We start from the raw sequence: 22218 nt of genomic DNA, 5'->3' as shown, positions 1-22218 counted from the left end.
CTGGTTGCAGGTAAGGTTACAACCACTTACACAATTCAGCCATACCAATTTCTTCACAACAAAGCCATCATTGTACATTCCCTGTCTGATATATTTACATTGAACAATACTTTAGTTCAAAATCGTACACAAACACCAAGTGTAAATGATTTCAACATTCATTATACAAGGTGTGGCTATTAAATAAATATAATGAAATATTTTATACCATACAAGTTATCTCCTTCAAAATAATTGCCTTGGACTTGAGCACACTGTTCCATATGTTTCTTCCAAGCACAGAAACATTTCTGGAAGTCATCTTTAAGCCCTTTTAATACATTGGTCATTTGTTTCTGAATATCTTCAATGGTCTGAAAATGGGTTCCCCGAAGTACACTTTTCAGTTTGGGGGGGAAAAAAAAGTCACAAGGGGCTAGGTCTTGTGAGTAGGGTGCATGTTCATACACAGAGATATGGTTTTTTTGGCCAGAAACCAGAAAACAGAGAGCACATTGTGTGCTGGAGCATTGTGTTTATGGAGCATCCAACTATCCTTCCACAATTCAGGTCTCTTCCTTTGAATTTTTTAACACGACCTTGTCAGAACTTCAATGTTGTATGTTTGATTGACAGTCTGTATTCAGCCATAATAATTCCTTTAATATCAAAGAAAACAAGAATGAAAAAAAAAAAAAAAAAAAAGCAAGAAGGTCAAAATCAAAAATGGTTTTCATCTTTGATTTTGACAATCTTGCTTCTTTTGGTATGGGAATTGTCTTCCATTGCACTACCTGTCTTTTAGTTTCTGGGTCATACTGGAACAGCCAACTTTCATTGCAAGTAATTATAGTACTCTAGTATTGTCTTTGTCTCTAGTAAATAAAGTATTATCTAGTATTATCTCTAATAAAGTCTTTATATAGTATATAAGCTCTAAGAATGAAACTTTATAAAAGAAAAAAAAAATTCTGTACCAGGTACATATTGTGTCCTGCCACTAGCATATTTAACATGTTTTACATTTAAGAGTCATCGGCAGGCATTAAAAATGTTTTAATTTTTCAGATATTAATAAAATTCATGGATAATAATATAACAATGTTTATATTTTATTACTAATAATTACATATCGGTTACTGAAAGTATTGGTCTGTGATGACTAAAGTAGGATATTGTAAGAACCATTCTTACATATATATTAGGATTTTATGTAAGAGAGAGTGAAAAATTATTGGAGTTATTCAGTATATGTTGGAAAGGATATATATATATATATATATATATATATATGACCATATAAAAGTGCATAGGATAGAATATTTAAGATTTTGTATTGAGAACAAAGTGGAAGTTTATGAATTGCTTAAGAAGAGTGATTAAGGGAGGACACCATTTCATGTATAATAATAATTACTGTGTTGTAAAATTTTGATATCATGAATAATTTAGAATGTGTAAATAATTGTTGTACAAATGGTAAATAAATACTTATGTTAATTTCCCTTGTTTCGTCTTAATAGACTGACACCTCAGAGCTACAGTAATTAATGAGAACTATCTAAACAAGGGAAGCTAGTATAAAGAGAAAAAATAATAAAATAAAGTCCTCAGTACTTGGATCTTCTGATTAACAAACAAGATAAAATTAATGGAAATAATATATTATGCAGCAGGTAGCATGTGGGCCTTGGTAGGGAAGTGAGGACCCCCCCCCCCCGTTTAAAGGAATAAAGAAATACAAACAACAGCCTTTGTGGTTCCAAGGTAAAGGGGGAAAGAAATAGCAAGGGATAGATAAATATAAGAGGAATAGATATAAGAATATACATATAAATAAAACGAGAAAATAAGAGAATAATAATTGAATTTTGTTTCTCCCCCCCCCCCCCACAATATATAATTTTTACATTTAAGAGATTGTTCACGACTAAATACACCAACTATAGTTGTTCCATTACGAGTAGTATTTATGGAAAAGATCTGATATGTCCAAGTTGAAGAATGTTTTGATAAATGTGCAGAACTCCTTTCCAGCCTCAGAGTTTAATTGTAAAGAAAATTATATTCAATCTGAAAACAACAGGTGACTTCAAACCAGATGCATTTTCGAATTAATGCATTTCCCAGTTTCCAAAAATTTTTTTGTATCTTAAAACCTTAATATTTCTGTTTCTAAATTCCTTAGCTTTCCAATGATATGCTATACATCCACATTATCCCATTTATTATGTGAGAAACTTTCCTTGATCACATGTTCATATTTTCCACTATCCTGAAAAAACTACTGCAATTTTCAGAGGTTTGAAAATTTTCCCCCTCTAGTTTAGAGTTAAGATGAAGCTCCGTGCAAAATTTCATTAAATTTGGTGCAGTAGACGATAAAGTAAGCTGGAAAAAGAAATTATTGCATTCATACTTCCTGCAGTAATAACTGCAAGAAGTATGATTATGACGTGACACTAGTCAACAAATGGATAATTAGGCTATTGGCCTGGATCTTGCGGAAGGCGTCACTTCCGTAACTCTTTTTGCATGATGGTTTTTCGTTACAAAATTTTTGGAATTATGCCAGTAAAAACGTTTTTAACATCAATAACTCCTGTGTCTGTTGGTTTTTCTATATATTTCTGAGTTAATATACTTCTTTAACAAAGATCTAGGAATGGTACTGTCTTTCTCTATTTCTATTTTAAATTTTGTGTGTGGATATACAGCATTTAGAGAGTTGTGAAAGTTGTTTAATTCCTCCAATCCATGGGACCAAATGGTTAGAATGTCATCAACATATCTACCCCCATATATGGGTTTTAGAGAGAAAATGTCCAAGGCTGTCTTCAAATGTACTAATGAAGATTTCCCCTAATCCTACAACATCCAAATACCCATTCTCGTTCTGAACACCCTCAGTGACAAACCAACTCATGATTGGTCCCAGGAGACCATAACCAGAGTTTTAATTCAAAACATTCTTAGTTAGAGAGTACAGCACAGAACATAATGAATTGTAAACAGCATTATCTAGATGATCATGCATTGCAGGATCATCTAGATAAGACTGCAGCAATAATTCAGACACAGCATGGATTTGTTAAGGGTAAGTCTTGTCTGTCAAATTTATTGGGTACTATGATGTGGTCACAAAGGAACTGGATGCAAAAAATAATTTTGATATCATATACAGTCAGTCCTCGTATAGCACGATAGTTGTGTTCCTAGAAACCCTCTTGCAATATGAACGGGTCCTATGAGAAAAATAGGGTTAGGTGCCGACCACCCACGATTGAACACACATTTTTACCCAAAACATTACCAAACACAATAAATTATCGTAATAAAACACTTACGTATTTTATTATGACTATTATGTAATAAAATATTGCTAATGCTTTTGCTTCTATCGTAAGCAAACTTGTTTTTTTGTTTGATTTTCTATCCAAACAGATGACAGCTGTTCCATCTCTTCCAATTCTTTGTGTCTTAATCTAATGGATTTTAATTACACTTTGAGTTGTTCCTGCTATGAAAGTTGTTTTTATTTTCTCTACATTCTTTGTAATTCTCGGCGTTGCCTAATTTAGGCCTGTAGCACATGCAATATCACATTGTTTTTCATTTCACTCAAAGTGTTTCACAATTTCATATTTTTTCTCTATCGACAGAGGCTGACTGGCCATAAGCCTTACCGGGAAAACCCCAGTTGGCTGGGGGCCGGTGTGATTTTGGCCATAAACGCTAGTATGAGGCCGCTACAAATTTTCCCGGGTAAGAATTTTTGACCTAGTCCGCCTCTGTTTATCGATATTGCTTTTGTTTTTCTCTCTGAATCTGGTGTCTTCAGCAGGACGCTTCCTTTTCACAACTTTTAAGTATTTTACTCATTTTTATGGAATAAAGCACAATTACAAAATGAGGAGGCATGCTTGATACACATAAACAAAGCTGCACACTTGTAGCAACTGAATAAACAACACCATAAAGGCAGAGACACATTAACACCTCACTATCTCACATTTTACTAAAGCACATTTCTGGGGGTTACTACCATAAAACAATAAAAACAATTTCCAGTTGCATTTCCGCTAGTGGAATCTGTTATAAACTGGTAGTAAACTCGATCTAATTGCATTTGCAGTAATAACGATAGCTAGAATTGTGTGGGTTTTTACGTTATTATGGTGAAATGTGTTTCCCCTTCACTGATATAAAAAACAAATACATTTTCCAAATCTTCTCTTCATTTCTATAGTGTTGTGTTCAGTTGGGGTGATTCCACGTTTGACTGCCATTTCTTGTAAACACAAAGGTGAATTGTGCATAAGCGAATCCGGTTCTTGCTCTATACGATATCGTTCCCCTATTTATAAATCGTGTATGATCATATTCGTGTAGTGTAAACATGTGTTATTCGAGGACTGACTGTACATGGATTTCAGGAAAGCCTTTGATACTATTGCGCACGAAAGACTACTGTACAAATTGGAGCATAATGGTATTAAGGGTAAGTTGCTAAAATGGATAAAAGGATGGTTGAGTGGGAGAAGACAGAGGGTGGTAATCAATGGGTGGTGCTCTTCGTGGACTAATGTTATTAGTGGAGTCCCACAGGGTTCGGTGTTGGGTCCACTGTTGTTTTGTATATTTATCAATGATATTGATGAAGGTATAGCAGGCTTAGTGTCGAAGTTTGTAGATGACAAAGGTTGGCAGGGTTGTTAATGACAGTAATGGCAGTGTGCTACTGCAACAGGATCTAGAAAATTTGGGCAGATGGACTGAGAAGTGGCATCTGAAGTTTAACATTGCCAAATGCAAAGTACTACATATGGGTAGAAGTAACCCCAGAGAAATGTACCAACTGTGTGGTACTACACTTAAGGTGGTAGAAAATGAAAAACCTAAGGCGGTATAAATTCAAATTGAGGAAAGACAGATGTAGAATAGATGTGTCGAAATTTGTCTTTAGCCAGTGGGTGGTTAATTGCTGGAATAAACTTCCATCTGTCATTGTGGAAGTTGATAGGTTAAATAAATTTAATGAGGAATTGGAGAAACATTTAGAGGGAATTTTTTTGGCTGATGCTGCATAACACAGCTCATACACTTTCTTGCATCACATACTACTACTATAACAAGAGTGTAAGTATTCAGTTATCCATTTATCTAATGTTAATTTTAATCATTAATCTTATTTAATCTTAACTAAATTAATAACTAGTGTAAAATTATTTAAAACTGTTAAAAATTTAATCTTTACCTGATATTTGCTAACTGTTATTTATTAACATTCAAGACTAAACCTTAAAAAATATAAAATGTATAATCAAATTAACAACTTTATGTAAATCAAGTCACCATAATTTACTGGTTCTGCTGTTTTTACATTCACTGAAGAAGTGGTACAGAAAGTACCACAATGAAATGTCTAAGAATAATCTGTAATTCTGTAAGAAACCAAAGGCAACTTACACTCCATTTTTTTTATGATTTAAATGCTCACTGTTTTAGCAATTTCCAAAAATAATCATCTTCTGAAATATAAAAATTCAAACTTACAAGACAACAATAAAACTTACAGGAATTAGTTTTACAAAAGGTAAGAATATAAATTTCCACAATATTACAGAAAATAACCTATCCTCTGGACATTCTGGAGGTAGGAGGATGATATCCCACTGATGTCTGAATAATCTCAGTACCTGATTAAAGGTGATGATAAGAAAAATACTGCCTGCAAGACACCTTCTATTGATGTGAAGGGCACAGGCTTGAAGAAGCTTGCAAGCTTTAGATTGATGGATTTTGATGCTGCCTCAGATAACTATCTTCAGGATCTTTAGGCAATGGTAATAAGGTGGGATTTCAGTCTGTAGAAACATTAATTAAATCTATGACCATACCTAATGACTCTGACCACATTTGCTTAAAGACAGTACTGTAATGGGGAAAATTTACTCTCATAAAAGTAAAATGTCTTGCCTCGTGCACATGCTCTTACACTGGACTCTTTCCTATTATATGAAGTATTTCAACAAGGTACTTCAATGATCATAAAATAAAAAATTAGTCACAAAGAATTTAAAATTTCTGATTATCCAATACTGCACTAATAAATGAAAGTAAGGACAGCCTTCTTATTAGCTGCAAGTTAAAATAGAAATATTTACCTTTTAATGTTCTCTGTAATCCTATCATCTCACATGTTTACTGTTCAATAGTTTCCCTTACTTTCCTATGGTCCAACAGTTTTACAGTCAGTTTCAGCTCTGGAAGTCAAATACTCCCAATTCCCCATGACAGTATAGTGGTTTCACTGCTTGTTACTCATTTGGAGAGGTCTGAGTGAGTTAGTGAGATTCCCATCAACAAATGAAGGAATTTCTAAAGTTCTCTTCAATCAGGGCTGCAGTTAGCTGATTTCAGAAGTTAAAAATGGAGGTTCTCCACAAGTTGAGTTTGTCAGCAAGCAAAACATACAAACCAGCTTTTCCCTAAAACTCAATATGGGTTACTTCAAAGCGTTCCTAAAAGAATTCTTTAAAGTAAGCCATATTTAATCACACAGTTCTGCATAGGTAACTACGGAGAACAGTTACTGTTCTGCATAGGTAACCTGAAAACAATATCAACCAGAGCTGCAATTTTATAATTCAATTTTTTTACATTAACCCCAGGGGGCTCACATCTGGTGAGTATGGGCTTGGCACACCCAGGGTCCTGAGCTGGATATCATCATTCTTCTCTTTCTTGGCGATTCCCTTCTACTTCTCTCTCTTAGGGTAACTCGGGAATTTTTTTTTTTGGCTGGTGCAGCATAAGCCTCAGGCTTCCTTGCACCATACAGCTAATAATAATAATAATAATATACAAATAAATTTACAAAATATGAGTTGTAAACCCCTTACAAAAAATATTAACAAAAATAGTAGGGCATTTACCTGCCTGACAGATCTGTAACATGCACAAAAGTGTCATTGAAACTGGCATAAATGTGTGCTACACCAAATACATTTTCTCCCTCAAGGGCCTGGGGTCCCAGTGCAACAACTGGCTGTTCTTCCTTTTGCTTACCTTTACGTGGTGCCATTCTAGATAATTTAAAAAGTAACCTCAGTTTATAATTGTGACAACAAAAATACATTTAAATAGTAACTTAACTAAAGTTAGTTCTTTAATACTACTGTACAAGAATTGTACATTGGGCAAAAGTTCCAGTTGTGCACATTGCAAAGAGCAAACTAAGTTTGCTACAAACAGCATCGATCTTGTGTTACAAAGAAAATCAACATGAATTGTCTCATTACTGCTCCTGAAGAAGCATACTGTGATTTATGTGAAGTGCAATACCAAAGCAACTTGTGTTGATTGCTTTGCAATATGAAGTAATGCATTTTGTAGGAAACTGATTTTTTTTTCTCTTTGTTATGTGCACAACTGAGACTTCTGCCACCCTTGTAAGCTTGAAACTTTTGCTCTGAATTTACCTAGGTTTTTTAGCACTATCAAAGGTATTCAGAATTTTTAATATCTTTAATCAATCTATCTCTACATTCAACTGCTAAAAGAATTAGGATCTCACTACAGGTATAGAATGAATATTATCACAGTGGTCTCCATGGATCCATAAAAAATATTTTTAACACAAATCACAACATTTAGGGAGGGTAAAAAAAAAAAAAAAAAAAAAAAAAGAGAGAGAGAGAAAATATACAAGCAGAAGAATCAACAGTGGATACAGCAATAAAATGAGGCACTGCTTCAGTTTGTTTTAATTTTATTTCTATACATACACCCACAACCATTCTTTTTAGTGGAAATTAACCCTAGACAAATAAGACTCAAAAATCAATCCCACCCACATTCACTTTCTGCTACTTCTTAAAAACGGTATGCAATTTAGTTTGCAATATTGCTATTTTAGCCACTCGGTCATTTGTTCTACAGGACCAGCTGTGGTCCACCGTTGCATGGCCACGTATAAGGAGTCCGTGAGTTTGAGCCTGCATGCTGCCACAAAAATTGCACAGCCCATCGTGAACTGTAGTGGTGAAAATTCAATACATAGGAGTTGAAATGAATTTGCAAATTGTTCTGACCTCAGCCATCTAAAGAATAAAGGAAAAGTTATTTATATGTATGTGGGAGGGCACCGATACTCAAACTGGGACAGCATGCCATTTCAGTTGTTAAATTTCCAAAAATATTAATATATCCACTGGCAATTACAGGTTTTTGCACATTCTAATTAACCATTATATATGAATGCCAGAACTAATGAGAACTAGTGTGTTTGCATGTGATGGTTAAACACAAATAGCACACACTTATCTCATTGTTGCTGCCAATATTAGTATTCTAGTTGTTAATGTGTTCTAATTCAAACACACTGAATGACCACTTCATACTGCAGTCATCAAAGCATTCTGAAAGGAACATATAGCTGGTATGTATGCATTTTCTGTAATGAGTATAAAAAATTATCTCAACTAGACTTTACTTTCATTATTAAAGATCTTTTTATAATTTAGCTGAAGTACCCCAAATTGCTCCATTCACAAATACAGGAATACCTCACATAGTGGTTTCAAACAGCACAGGTTTCGCTATAGCGCGGTTTACAAACTGAAAAAAAAAAAAAAACCAACTGCGTTATGCACCAATACATTTGATATATATGTATGTATTATAATGCCAGCATGTATGCCAATGCGTCATGGATTCAAGCCCATTCTGACTGTTGTCGAAACTCCCATTATATACTGACTCTGCTAGCATTCATACATTAGTAAACAATCTAGATTCCGAGTGGTGAGGTCGCTGACTGCGCATAAGCCGTACAAATATTTTTCAGTGTGTATTTTTATTAAAGATTATTTTTTAAAAACTTTACACCTTTATATGCAAATATGAGTGGAAAGAAGAAATGTAATGGTGCTGAGTGTTCTTCTAGATCCAAACATCGAATGAGGTATGAAAGTAAGGCAGGCATTGCAAAATGACATTCAATGTTATAAACAGATGTGTGCAGATAAAAAGAAGAAAAGAACTGTGCAAACTAAGTCGATAAGTTATTTTTCAGAAAAATAACTGAAAAATAATCAGTTATTTTGCAAAATAAAAATACAGTACATACTACAATCAAAATCATTTGTACTGTATTTTTATTATTTTAGTTTCGTTTTTTGCAAGAACTTAGTGTGCATCAATTTATAGTAAACAAACACCTATATATATTTTGCAACTCGACCCATATAATCAAATTGTCAGGACGCATTACATTAAAATACATACTAATAATGCCTCGATCAGCACGGTTTCAAATAGCGCATTCTTTTTGGCACGAATTACTGTATTTCCCCATGTATAAGACGCACTCTTTTTCAAAAATTTGGGTCTAAAAACTGGGTGCATCTTATACAGTGGTTGTAGATTTTTTTACTTGCATTTCCCGCCTTTTTGCGCTTGTTGTCTTTGCACTCATTGTTTCGCACTTGTTACCGATATATTAGGTTATGTTTGCCACATTCTGCCCAGAAATGGCTCAGAAAAGATTTTCATACAGTGCTGAATTCAAGTTAAAAGTGATCCAGTTTGCAAAAGTGAATGGAAATCGTGCTGCTGAACGTAAGTTTGGTCCTCCTCCAACTGAGAAAACAATCCGAGACTGGCTACGGGAAGAAGAAACCCTACTGAAAACGCCACAGCAGAAGAAGGCCATGAGAGGCAAGTCAGCAAAATGGCCTGATTTAGAGAGGGAATTGAAGAGCAAAGGGCAATTGTAATTCCTGTGTCCACAAAGATGGTTCAGTGAGGTAAGAAGAATTGCTGATGAAAAAGAAGTTACTGATTTCAGAGGAGGACACAACTGGTGCTTCAGGTTCATGAAACGGAATGGACTAAGCATGTGTACACGCACCAAGACTTCCCCAAAAGATGACTGAAAGCTATGAGCAGACGGTCCTTGAATTTCATCGTTTTGTCATTCAATGTCGGAAGACACATCAGTTTGAGTTGGGACAGATTGCAAATATGGACGAAGTCCCCCTTCAATTTGAGGTCCCAAGTAACAGAACTGTTGATAAGAAAGGGGTAAAAACTGTAACTGTGAAGACAAGTGGACATGAACAGTTGTTCATGTCCACTTGTCACAACCAAGCTGTCTCCTATGCTGATTTTTAAACGCAAAACAATGCCAAAAGAAGACATTCCTCAAGGAGTGATTGTCCACGTTCATGACAAGGGTTGGATGGATCAGGATGGGATGAAGATCTGGTTTGAGAAAGTTTGGAGCAGGAGATCAGGTGGGCTCTTACGCAAACCTGCCGTATTGGTGCTTGATCAATTCAGGGCACACATAACAAAAAACAAAGATTGCTGCAGAGCAAAAAACAAAACTTGCCGTCATACCTGGAGGCTTGATATCCCAGCTCCAACCACTTGATGTCAGAATTAACAAACCCTTCAAAGCTGCCATGAGAGATGAATGGAACCAATGGCTGAAGTCTTCTGGGGACAATTTGACACCAGCAGGAAGAGTGAAGAAACCAACTATAGAAGTTTGTACCTGGGTGAAAAGATCCTGGGATAATATCAAGATTGAGATTGTTGTCAAGTCATTTAAGAAGTGTGGCATTTCAAATGCCATCGATGGAACTGAGGACAAGGCAATATATGAAGACAGTGATTCGTCATCAGACACAGATGAGGACAAGCTAATGGATGGGAGTTTTGACAGTGATGAGGAGTTGTATGAATTTTATGATGAATAAAACTTGAGTTCAATAACTTTATGTAATACATTTTTTTTCAAATTTCGGGCCCCAAAATTAAGGTGCTTATACATAGGGAAATACAGTAACTGTGCTATGCAAGGTATTCCTGTAGTTGAATCTCATTAATACAAAGTTCAAGGGACCAAAATTTTTATGTTTCATAATTGGGTATGTCTGCCAGGGGCAAAATTTGAAGTAGAGCAAATATCATTTTGCCTTTAGCCAGCAGGTAGTTGATTGCCAAAACAAACTTCCATCTGTTGTTGTGGAAGTTTATAGCTTAAATAAATTCAAGGCAGAACTAGACAAACATTTGGAACAAATGGATCAGTGGAATGGGAAGGGTTTTTTTTTGGCACATAATATGTATCTAAGAATAATAATAATATCAAAAATAAATTAATTTAAATCGATAAAATAAAATAAAACAATAAAAATAAAAGCCTTGTCTAACAATACAGTAATATGAATAACACACTATTTTAAAATAAGATTTTATTTTATTTGTAAGATAAACTAAAAGAAAAGCAATTAAATTATACAATATATAAGGTTTGACGTAGTCGAGTGGTCAGGAGCGAGAGTGCATAGCACGCGTCCCTTGAGTGGACCAAGGTTCAAGCCTGTGACTACTAAATACGATAAATATTTGTATTGACGATTTATTGTAAACTCTACTGACTTGGTTATCGTGCCTGAGTATAAACAGAAAATTTATTTATATTTTGATATACAGGGTGATTCACTACCAGTGCGACAAACTTGCAGGAGGTGTAGGGGGCACAAAGACGAATCGGAATCACATAGCATTGCAGGGTCCGAAATGCCTTCGTCATGCGGTAGAGGACATTGAACGGGAGGTCGCATGAGCAGCGAACCCGCTGGAAGTCAGCATTCGCGAACCGCTTCTGTTGAAGAAACCAAGTAGCAAAAGTCCTCTGGAGTGGATAATCTGCAGGCTCCAATGATTGGAAGCATTGCAGATGGTATGAACTCATTTGGTTTGTTGACAATATCCTCCATACAGTGGATTGGGAAATACCCAATTGTTGGCCTATCGCTCGAGTACTCGGATTGCCTTCTGCAAGACATAGGACATTCTCCTCATTGTCTGGCATCCTCGTCGTTCGCTCTTGATTCATGGTACCTCTCGTGAAACAACCAGTCTCACGTAACCTTCTGGCACATGCGAAAATGCGTATGATGAGGAGCATGTTCGAAAATCATGTGAGGAGGAGCACGCCTGTGCAGGAAACGTTCCTGGTACAAGCGCAGAGTGGAGCGCCCGTTACAGTCCACAGCTCCATACACGAGGTGCATGTCGGCCAGTTCAACATTTGAATACTCGTCCATCCTACTGCCTCGGGAACCAGTTCGCAAATGCTGACTTCCAGCGGGATCGCTGCTCACGCGACCTCCCGTTCAACGTCCTCTACCGCATGACAAAGGCATTTCGGACCCTGCAATGCTATGTGATTCCGATTCGTCTTTGTGCCCCCTACACCTCCTGCAAGTTTGTCGCACTGGTAGTGAATCACCCTGTATACAATATTTTAATATCACAGTAAAAAAATTAATCTTAATATAAAAGGAGACGTACAAACTATTAACTTTTTGATAAATTAATCTAATTTAAAAAAAGGAATCCAATGTTCTTTGCACAGTTTTTGTCCTACATGCATTTTTAACTACAGCACAGACATTATCGAATGCAATAGTTGTTTCTTTATCAATGTTACTGCAGGCCAACACATTCTCTATTATGCTCAATGCATTTTGGGCATCTTTATTAGATGGCAGTGTGTGTGCTTCTTCACTTTCGCTGTTGCGTTGCTGTGATAGAAACTACAACATGCACCTTCACAAACTCTTCAAATTCACCAACAAAACCCATATGCTCCTTCAAATTCCCTCATTCCCCAATGTTGCTCTCACATCCGTCTGCTGGACCATGCTTTTCAATAATATTCTCTCCAAAGCCACTCTTTCTGAAGCAGTTGATTATTGCACTTGATGCAATACTGCAAATACTGATACAAGCAAACCCACAAATTCTCAAATATCGTAACCACAAGCTCGAGTTTGCAAATTTGCTCTTCTGAGCATAACACCATTAATAGAGACAAGGGAATTCGTATTCATCCCCTCTTTGAAACAGTAATTCTTGGATGGTATGAACGGTTCTGCCTGGCATGCTCCGGAGCCATTTCCAGTTTCTGTGCATGTGTGGAGGATATTGCCCATACTCCTACGATAACACGTACTGCAAGCCGTGATCCTGCAGTATTTAAGGATGTACCATGACAAGTTAATTCTTACTGTTGATAAAGGAAGTGGTCGCCCCTGAAAGCTACGGTTGTTTTTATCGCTTTTATTCTGTATAGTGTAATTGCTATTCTTCATATTTTATTATTTTATTGCTTTTAATTGTACAATCGGTGTATTTTATTTTATCATTTTAATTTGATCGGGTCTAATATCATTCCTATTTTAATAAAGTTTCAGTTATAAGATTGGTGTATTACATTGCAGGTATTATTAATCAGAACATTCCTATTTGACGAATACTGTTACACAATCTGTATATACAAAACCAAAACTATAACTGAGACAGGAGTTCCTTTCTGCAAAACACACCAAAAATCATATTGCATGTGATTTGTTTGCTGGTATTACATTATACTTCTCTGCTTACTGTGCATACAAGACAACTGGAATTGGTGCACTATAGAAATAGATACTTAGGCACCAAAAAAATCCCCACCCAACCAACCAACCAAGAACTGGAATTAAATGCCAGTGCATGCAGATTTAGATTCTTTGCACTTTAGATTCCACGGAGATTTTTTTTGTACTCTTGTACATTCATTATTATTTTTATTTTGTGGGCAGTTCTGGCCCAGTAATCATAAGTGTGAAGTACCACACATGGAAGAGGACAATCAGTGTAGTGATGTACATGTATTGTAGTGCAGTGTTGTGTTGTGTTCTTCATGTTGAGTGACTGGCCAGTCACTCAATATGCTTCATGGAATTTTAAGTATTTTTAAAGATAAAATTTATACATAAATGCTTTCAAATATTAATTTGTTTTGAAATTTGACTGCCCAATATTAAAATGAAAGTGTTAAAAAATCATCTCAGATTTTTTACAACTTCATTAGTATGTGGTTAAAGAAGCATTACTGGATCATCTAGACAAGACTGCAGTAATCTGACCAATTTGACTGGACACAAAATTGTTTTTTGCATCCAGTTCCTTTGTGACCACATCATGATCACAAAGGAACTGGACGCAAAAAACAATTTTGATATCATACACTTGGATTTCAGGAAAGCATTTGATACTGTTGCACATGGATAAAGGGATGGTTGAATGGGAAAAGACAGAGTGGTAATCAATACACTGCTCTTCATGGACTTCCCCAGGGTTCAGTGTTGGGCAGAGGTTGGGAACCTTTTTTTAGTACCAGGGGCAAATTGCAAGTACACAAGTGGGGAATCTTTGCTGAGAAAAATAATCTTAAATCTGAATCTTAAATGCTTTAAATACCAAATAATAATGAATCTAATATGCTTTAAATACTGAAACACCAAAGACAATGTTTTAATTTCAATGACTTTTACCTTGGTCCTTAATGAGAAGGTTGGCCCTGCTTTGCTTTGGAAAGCTCAGATGTTAGATGGTACTGATAATACAGCAATTCATAGTTGGTTTGCAAGATTACCATCTGTAAGTCCAGCACACAAATGGTTCTTGTCTAAATTTAATGTTGAGAAAAACCGTTCACCTCGGTAAGTGGTAGAAAACAGTGATGCGATTTTCAATGTGTGATTCCTCAAAACTGGATTTTTTCAGTATCTACATAGCATTTATAAGATTCCAAAATAGATACATTATTAAATTTGGATTTCAAAGTATTATCTAATTGTAAATGAATTAACTCTAGTTGAAAGGAATCAGGAGCTTCACCTGGCACCACATCAAAAGGAGTTTTGCACATTCTCAGTTTGAGTTCATGATTTCTTAAATCTTAAAACCTCTTGAAATTTATTCAAAAGACTGGAACATTCTGCAGCATACTCCACTATCAATTCTGGTTTCAGTTCTTTCAGTGTTGAAAAATGTACCATGCAGTGTTTTTTCAGTTGAGTTATGAAAAATTGCAGCCTTGATTCAAAGCTTCTGATATTGACAAGATGTAATGAGCTGATTTGGTCCTTGTAAAAAATTTCAAATTTACAACATTTAAGTGGCTAGTAATATCAACCAAATACATAACCACTTTTGGTCCTCTAAATCAGGGGTCGGCAAACTACAGCCCGCCCCCTCTTTTTAATCCGGCCCACGGGTTAATATTGTTTTTTATATGAAAAAAATTAAAAATAAATCAAATTATGCGCTGCAATAACCGATAGTCGAGAATAATGACCACACGTGGCGCTACTGGTATTGCATATTCGCATTCTGTCGTCTACTGTAGAACAAGTGTTGCCAGCATTTCTCTCAGTTTTGCTTTAGCGGCACACGTGGTATTGTCCGTCACAGCACTCTGCGATCTTTTTTTCCCTTTTATTTATTACCCACCGTTTCCATGTCACCCTCAAGACCAAATATGAAGAGAAAAGTGGACTTCGAATGTTGTGCTTTTAAAGCTAAATGGAGTGTGAATTATTTTGTCAGAAATAAATGACAAAGTATCATGTTTATTATGTAATGACACAATCATCACAACGCAATTTATTCGTTAAAATAAAAAATGATAATGAAGCAGTAACTAAAGTAAGCTTACAAATAGCTCATTTATTAGCCAAGAAAGGGAAACCATTTACCGATGGTGAATTAATTAAATCATGTTTGCTTGTGACAGCCGAAGAAATGTGTCCAGAAAAAATGGTTTTGTTTCAATCTGTCAGTCTTTCGGCGAGAACAACTGATAGAAGAGTTGAGGACATCGGGAGCCACATCAAAAGTCAATTAAAAGACAAGGCAAAAAATTTCAAGTGGTTTTCGTTTGTTCTTGATGAGTCTACAGACATTACTGATACTGCCCAACTGTTGCTGCTTATTCGAGGAGTCAATACTGAGTTTGAGGTTACTGAAGAATTAGCTTCTATGAATATTCTGCATAGAACAAGGCGAAGATATCTTCAAGGAAGTCGAGAAAACACTAACACAGTACAATTTGCAATGGAATCAGTTAAAATGTGTCACAACTGATGGTGGTAAAAATGTGTGGAACAGGGAAAGGATTAGTTGGACAAATTTTTAAGACTTTTGAAGAAGCTAAATGTTTAAAACCTCTGGTAATTCATTGTATTATTCACCAGCAGGCTCTGTGGGAAACACTTAAATCTGCCATGTGTTATTGAACCAGTTGTGTCAGCGGTTAACTTTATTCACTCTCGTGGACTTAACCATCACCAGTTTCGTGATTTTTTATTAGAGATTGAAGCCGAATATCCTAATTTGCCCTACCATATAGCAGTTCGATGGCTCAGCAACGGAAAAATTTTATTGAGATTTTTTGAACTCAGAGAAGCAATAGAAATTTTTTTAAATGAGAAAAACTGCCCACAACCACTATTATCTAACAATGAATGGCTATGGAAATTAGCATTTGCTACAGACATCGTGGGATATCTTAAAGAATTTAACTTAAAATTACATGGGAAAACAGTGCTCATATGTGAAACGTATTCTATCGTAAAGTCATATCGTCAAAAATTTGCATTGTTTGAAACACAAATCACATTAACCGAGTTTGACCATTTTCCATGCTGTAAAAAATTTCTAATATTAGCGAAATCCCCATTCCCAAAAAAATTTGCGGCGGATATATTTTCTGAACTTAAACTACAGTTACAACAGCGTTTTTCGGATCTTGATGCAAGGGCAAAAGACATTTCCATATTTCAAAATCCATTTGGCTGTACAATTGAGGAGCTTCCATCAGGACCTTCAATTGGAAGTTTTTGATCTGCAAAATGATGATATGCTAAAGGTTAGGTTTAAAGAAATGGATCTAACCCAATTCTATTAATATCTTTCGGAAGATAAATACGGTCAATTAAAATCATATGCACGGGGATTTATATCTGTATTTGGGAGTACTTACCAATGTGAAAAGACATTTTCGAAAATGAAATATGTAAAATCGCAATACAGATCATTTTTAGTGGATGACCATTTGCAAACAACTTTAATGATAAGAAGTACTAACTTCGAACTCCGGTATGATGAAATATTATCTCAGAAAAAACAATTACATTCATCGCATTAGTATAAAATTTAACCAGTTCTATAATACGTTTATTAATAAATGGAAATATTTTATTCATTTTTTTGTAAGTGTCAGCATGTGTATAAATATTATGTAAAATATCACTTCCTAATAAAAAAAATTTTGAACCTGTTTTTTTTGTTGCTCTATGAGTAGAATTCCCCATGTAAATATCTTCGAGCTTGCTACCTGGCCCGCCGAGCCTAAAAATTTTACGATCTCGCCCTTTCCAAAAAAAGTTTGCCGACCCCTACTCTAAATGGTGGAGCCTTTAATATCTATGAAGAATTTCACTTCATCTTTTCAGCTCATAGAAGCACTTGAGCATGCACCCTTTACTTAGCCAGAAAACCCCACAATGGTACAATAAATCACCATATTCCACTTCAAGGTCCTTAAACATTTCTTTAAATTCTCTATTGTTCAATCCTTATTTTTTATGAAGTTAATACATTTCATCACATTAGTCATTCTTAGAGAATGTGCACATTAATTTTGTTGGCGAATAAGACAGTAACACACTATTAACACATTAGATTCCAGTTGACAGCTCTCCAAACTTAATTAAAGTAACAAGTCCTTTTTGAGTCCGTAACTACACCGCTCAGTTTTTTGTAGGGTAAATCGAAATCAATTATTGCTAATTTGACTTCGGAAAAGAGATCTTCACTTGTAATAGTCACATGCATTGATTTTAAAGCGAATAAATCTTCTCATATCATAAAGTTTGCCATTATCCCACGTACAAATATAGCCAAATGTACCATATTTGCTATATATGTCATCTACAGCTATGGAATAAAAAACAAATTCTGATGTTGCTCATTTCAAGGATACTTGGATATGGTTAGCCGTGTCTTTTAAACGGTCAGAAACTGTCCTATGTGATAAACTAATATTCCCAAACAACAGACTTTTTTCTGGAGTTAAAATTCTTGCAACAGCAACTATACTCTCTAACAAACTCACCTTTGATATGTGTGGTTTCAGTTTCTTTGCAATTAGCTCACACACTTCATAACTTGCTTGTGTTACGGATGTATTGTCGTGAATAATATGTCTTTTGAAAACAGAATGCTTTTTGCATAAATTTCTTTTAAAAATGTTAGCTTGTCTAAACGCAGTCTCTTTCAATTTTTCGTATTCCTTATGTTTAGTCAAATAATGGTGTTCAAGATTGTACTTTTTATAAACTGCAACCAATTCTTTACAAGTGAGACACACACTTACCATTTATTTCCATGAAAAAATAATTATCGTCCATTTTTCATTTTATTTTTCACAATATTGACTTAAATAAGACTAAGCAAATGAACCATAAATGTTGCCAGCATTCAAAATTATTGCACTTAATTTGCAATGATGTGTAATGATGCAACCGACAATCAACCAAGACAAAACTTAAATCAACACACTATCCATCACAAATAACAAGCCCTAATAAGACAGAGCGAATGAGTGCAAGAGTGGTTTTGGGGGAGAAACAAATGCCAAATGCAAATTGTCTGTAATAATGGCGACTATTATGTCATCAATTCGTACGTGTTGCGACTCGTAATTAAAGACAACCATTACAGCCAACAAAAATTTGTTTATGGAGTGCTAAAAACTTATATTAAATGACTGTTTTGCCCTTAAGGCTTATGCTATTTTTCATATGACATATTAGAGCAATGCTTCTCAAACTATCTGTGGTGAAGGACCAGTACTTTAGTAAATTACAAATCTTGTGGACTGGTAACGTCCACAACCAATTTCCAATTTGTCGCAGAAGGGTTCGCGGACCACACTTCGAGTAGCACCGTTTTAGAGGACTTCGCCAGCAGGCAATTTCAAATTTGACTGGGGGCAAAATTTCACCCGCAAACAAGTTTCCCCACCCCTGAGCCCATTGCTGTTTTGTATATTTATCAATGATATTGATGAATATCAGGGTTATCAGAGTATATCAGGCTTAAAGTCCAAGTTTGCAGTGATACAAAGGTTGGCAGAGTTGTTAATGACAGTAATAACTATTGCAACAGGATCTAGAAAAGTTGAGCAGATGGGCTGAGAAGTGGCAATTGAAGTTCAACATTGACAAATGCAAAGTACTGCATATGGGTAGAAGTAACCCCAGAGAAACAACACACCACCTGTATGGTACTACACCCAGGGTGGTAGTAAATGAAAAAGATTAAAATATTATTGTGCAGTCAGATATGAAGTTTTCTGAGCAGTGCAGACAGGCTTCCAGAGCAGGTCATGGAGTCTTGTCAATGATATACAGCGGGGTCTCAACTTACGAAGACGACATCCAACTCTCAGGAACTGATGACTATTATATAGCTGGAAATTTTCAGATGCGTGGAGTGTGGAACATCACTCGTATGATTGTTCTCAACCAATTAGCATCTTTGTTATTGTTCAACAAAGATTCCCACATGTTACAGCACTTTGGAGAGTTTCTTTATCTTCTGCTTGATGTGATTGTTTAGTGTGTAAGCAGTATATTTTTGTTAATTATTTTGTTAATTATACATAAGGCCTCCATAGCCGAGTGGTCAGGAGCGGGAGTACAGTAGCAAACGCTCCTTGAGTAGACTGGGGTTCAAGCCCCTGACTGCTGAATATGGTCGATCTGCCAACCCGCACTGGACCAGCGTGGCAGATTACAGTCCATTTTCCCTCAGCATGAATTGTTGAGGAGGCTTCCATCCTGCAGTGGGCTGATAATGGCTGCACTTCACCTTTTTACCGTAATTTATTTTTTAATTTATTGATTAAATAAACTGAAATAACTATGGCTCCTAAAGTGCAAGTTAAGAATAAAATTTCTATTAAAGTGAAGCAAGAGATGATAAAAAAACATGGAGTAATAATTAGTGCATTAGTACACGAGTATGGTTTTCCTCAATCGACCATTTCTACAATACTTAAAATGATATTCTAAAGAGTGTTAAAAGTTAGTGATGATTCCACATTATTGCATTAACGGAAGAGACTTGATTGGGGGATTTTAACTTCCCAGATATTCACTGGAACTTGTGGGTTGGTCACTCACACACTAGTCAGACATTTGTGGATTTATTGGATGATTGTTTTCTGCAGCAGCATGTTCAAGAGGCAACCAGAGAAAGTAATACTCTTGATCTGGTTATCAGCAGTGATCATTCGTGTATTAAGAATTTGCAGATAAAAGGAGCTACTAGGTGGCAGTGATCACAGTGTACTGATGTGGGATTTACTTAGATTTAATTACCATCAGGGGTAAAGGAAAGGGTTTTTGCTTCAGTAAAGGTGAGTACAGTGCTCTTCGACAGTTTTTAAATTGTCGCAACAGTGGTAAGCGTTCAAGGAATTAATCGTGGAAGCTACTAAAAGTTTCATACCTATTAAGAAATACTGTTCAAGGTTTAGGCCTAAATGAGACTCGTAATAGAGAAGAAAAATGCATGGGATGCATATAATTATCAAGGGACTCAGAAGCCTATGGCAGATATAAGCTAGTCTGTAATCAGGTGACAAAGGAGGTTAGGCAGGTGAAGGCAGATTACGAGAAATCCTTGGCAAAAGATGCTAAGAAAAACAGCAAGGATTTCTTTATTTATATAAACTCTAAAAGGAAGGGGATGAATCTGATTGGTCCACTTGACATCGATGGTTCGACTGTTGATGATCCTGCTCAGATAGCAAACAAACTGAATGAGTATTTTGCATCTACATTCACACATGAGGAATTATTAAGGTTTGAAAATGGCAGGTTATCAAATTGTAGCAGGATACTTAATGATTTTGTAATAACTGAAAAAAAGTGGAGGAGAAATTGTTGAAGTTAAACATAAGAAAAGCACCTGGGGTGGATGGAATCTATCCAGTTATATTAAAGGAGGCGGCAAAGCAACTAAGCAAACCTTTAGCCATAATTATGAGAGCGTCCTTGGACTCAGGGGAGGTTCCCACTGACTGGAGATGTGCAAATGTATCCCCAATTCACAAAGGGGATCGAAGGGTGACACGAGTAATTACAGACCAGTTAGTTTAACTTCTGTTCAGGGTAAAATAATGGAGTCACTGGTTAAAGATGCATTGCAGGATCATCTAGACAAGATGATCCTGCAAAGACAAGACTGCAGCAATAATTCAGACACAACATGGGTTTGTTAAGGGAAAATCTTGTCTGACAAATCAGATAGGATATTATGATGTGGTTACAAAGGAACTGGATGCAAAAAATAATTTTGATATCATATATTTGGATTCCAGGAAAGCTTTTGACACTGTTGCGCATGAAAGACTATTGTACAAATTGAAGCAGAATGGTATTAAGGGTAAGTTGCTACAATGGATAAAAGGATGGTTAAGTGGGAGAAGACAGAGGGTGGTAATCAATGGGTACTGCTCTTCGTGGACTAATGTTATTAGTGGAGTCCCACAGGGTTCAGTGTTAGGTCCACTGTTTTGTATATTTATCAATGATACTGATGAAGGTATATCAGGCTTAATGTCGAAGTTTGCAGATAATACAAAGGTTGGCAGGGTTGTTAATGATAGTAATGGCAGTGTGCTACTGCAACAGGATCTAGATAATTTGGGCAGATGGGCTAAGAAGTGGCAAAAGTTTAACCTTGAAAAGTGCAAAGTACTGCATATGGGTAGAAGTAACCCCAGAGAAACGTACCAATTGTGTGGTACTACACTTAAGGTGGTAGAAAATGAAAAAGAACTGGGAGTAATTGTGCAGTCAGATATAAAGTTTTCTGAGCAATGCAGACAGGCTGCCAGGGCAGGTCATGGGGGGTTTTGTCAATGATATATAGGAATTTTGCTAGCAGGGAAAAGGAGGTGATTATCCCTCTGTATAAGGCAATGGTCAGGCCACGCCTTGAGTACTGCGTACAGGTCTGGAGGTCTCATTTTAGGAAGGATGTAGATTTACTTGAGCGTGTACAGAGAAGGGCAACAAGATTGGTGAGGGGAATGAAGGGATCCTCTTACCGAGAGAGGCTTACGTTCTGCAAATTGCAGTGGCTGGAGACTAGGCACCTGCGCGATGATCTGATTGGGGTATATAAGGCCTTGAATGGGTTGAGCACACTGAATTCTGATGGGATCCTTCCACTTGTTCAGATTACGAACCTAAGGGGGCATAAATTCAAATTAAGAAATGACAGATGTAGAATAGATGTGCGGAAATTTGCCTC

General features: G+C 36.0%; 1 protein-coding gene across 2 annotated transcripts in view; it reads right to left on the bottom strand.

Annotated features, from left to right (window-relative positions):
* LOC150089715 (small ribosomal subunit protein uS11) overlaps positions 1–22218 on the bottom strand; it is a 107729-nt gene that overhangs the window by 69985 nt on the left and 15526 nt on the right. For both annotated transcript variants that reach the window (XM_090368757.1, XM_090368758.1), the window contains exon 2: positions 6918–7067. In XM_090368757.1, coding sequence (XP_090224883.1) covers positions 6918–7066 — 149 coding nt within the window. In that variant the 5' untranslated portion in view covers position 7067. The remainder of the gene's footprint in view (positions 1–6917; positions 7068–22218) is intronic.

This window comes from Mastigoproctus giganteus, chromosome 2, assembly GCF_048544385.1.
Source record: "Mastigoproctus giganteus isolate SK-2022 chromosome 2, ASM4854438v1, whole genome shotgun sequence".
Lineage (NCBI taxonomy): Eukaryota > Metazoa > Arthropoda > Arachnida > Uropygi > Thelyphonidae > Mastigoproctus > Mastigoproctus giganteus.
The sequence above is the reverse complement of the archived record's forward strand: the minus strand, read 5'-3'. Positions and strand labels throughout refer to the sequence as shown.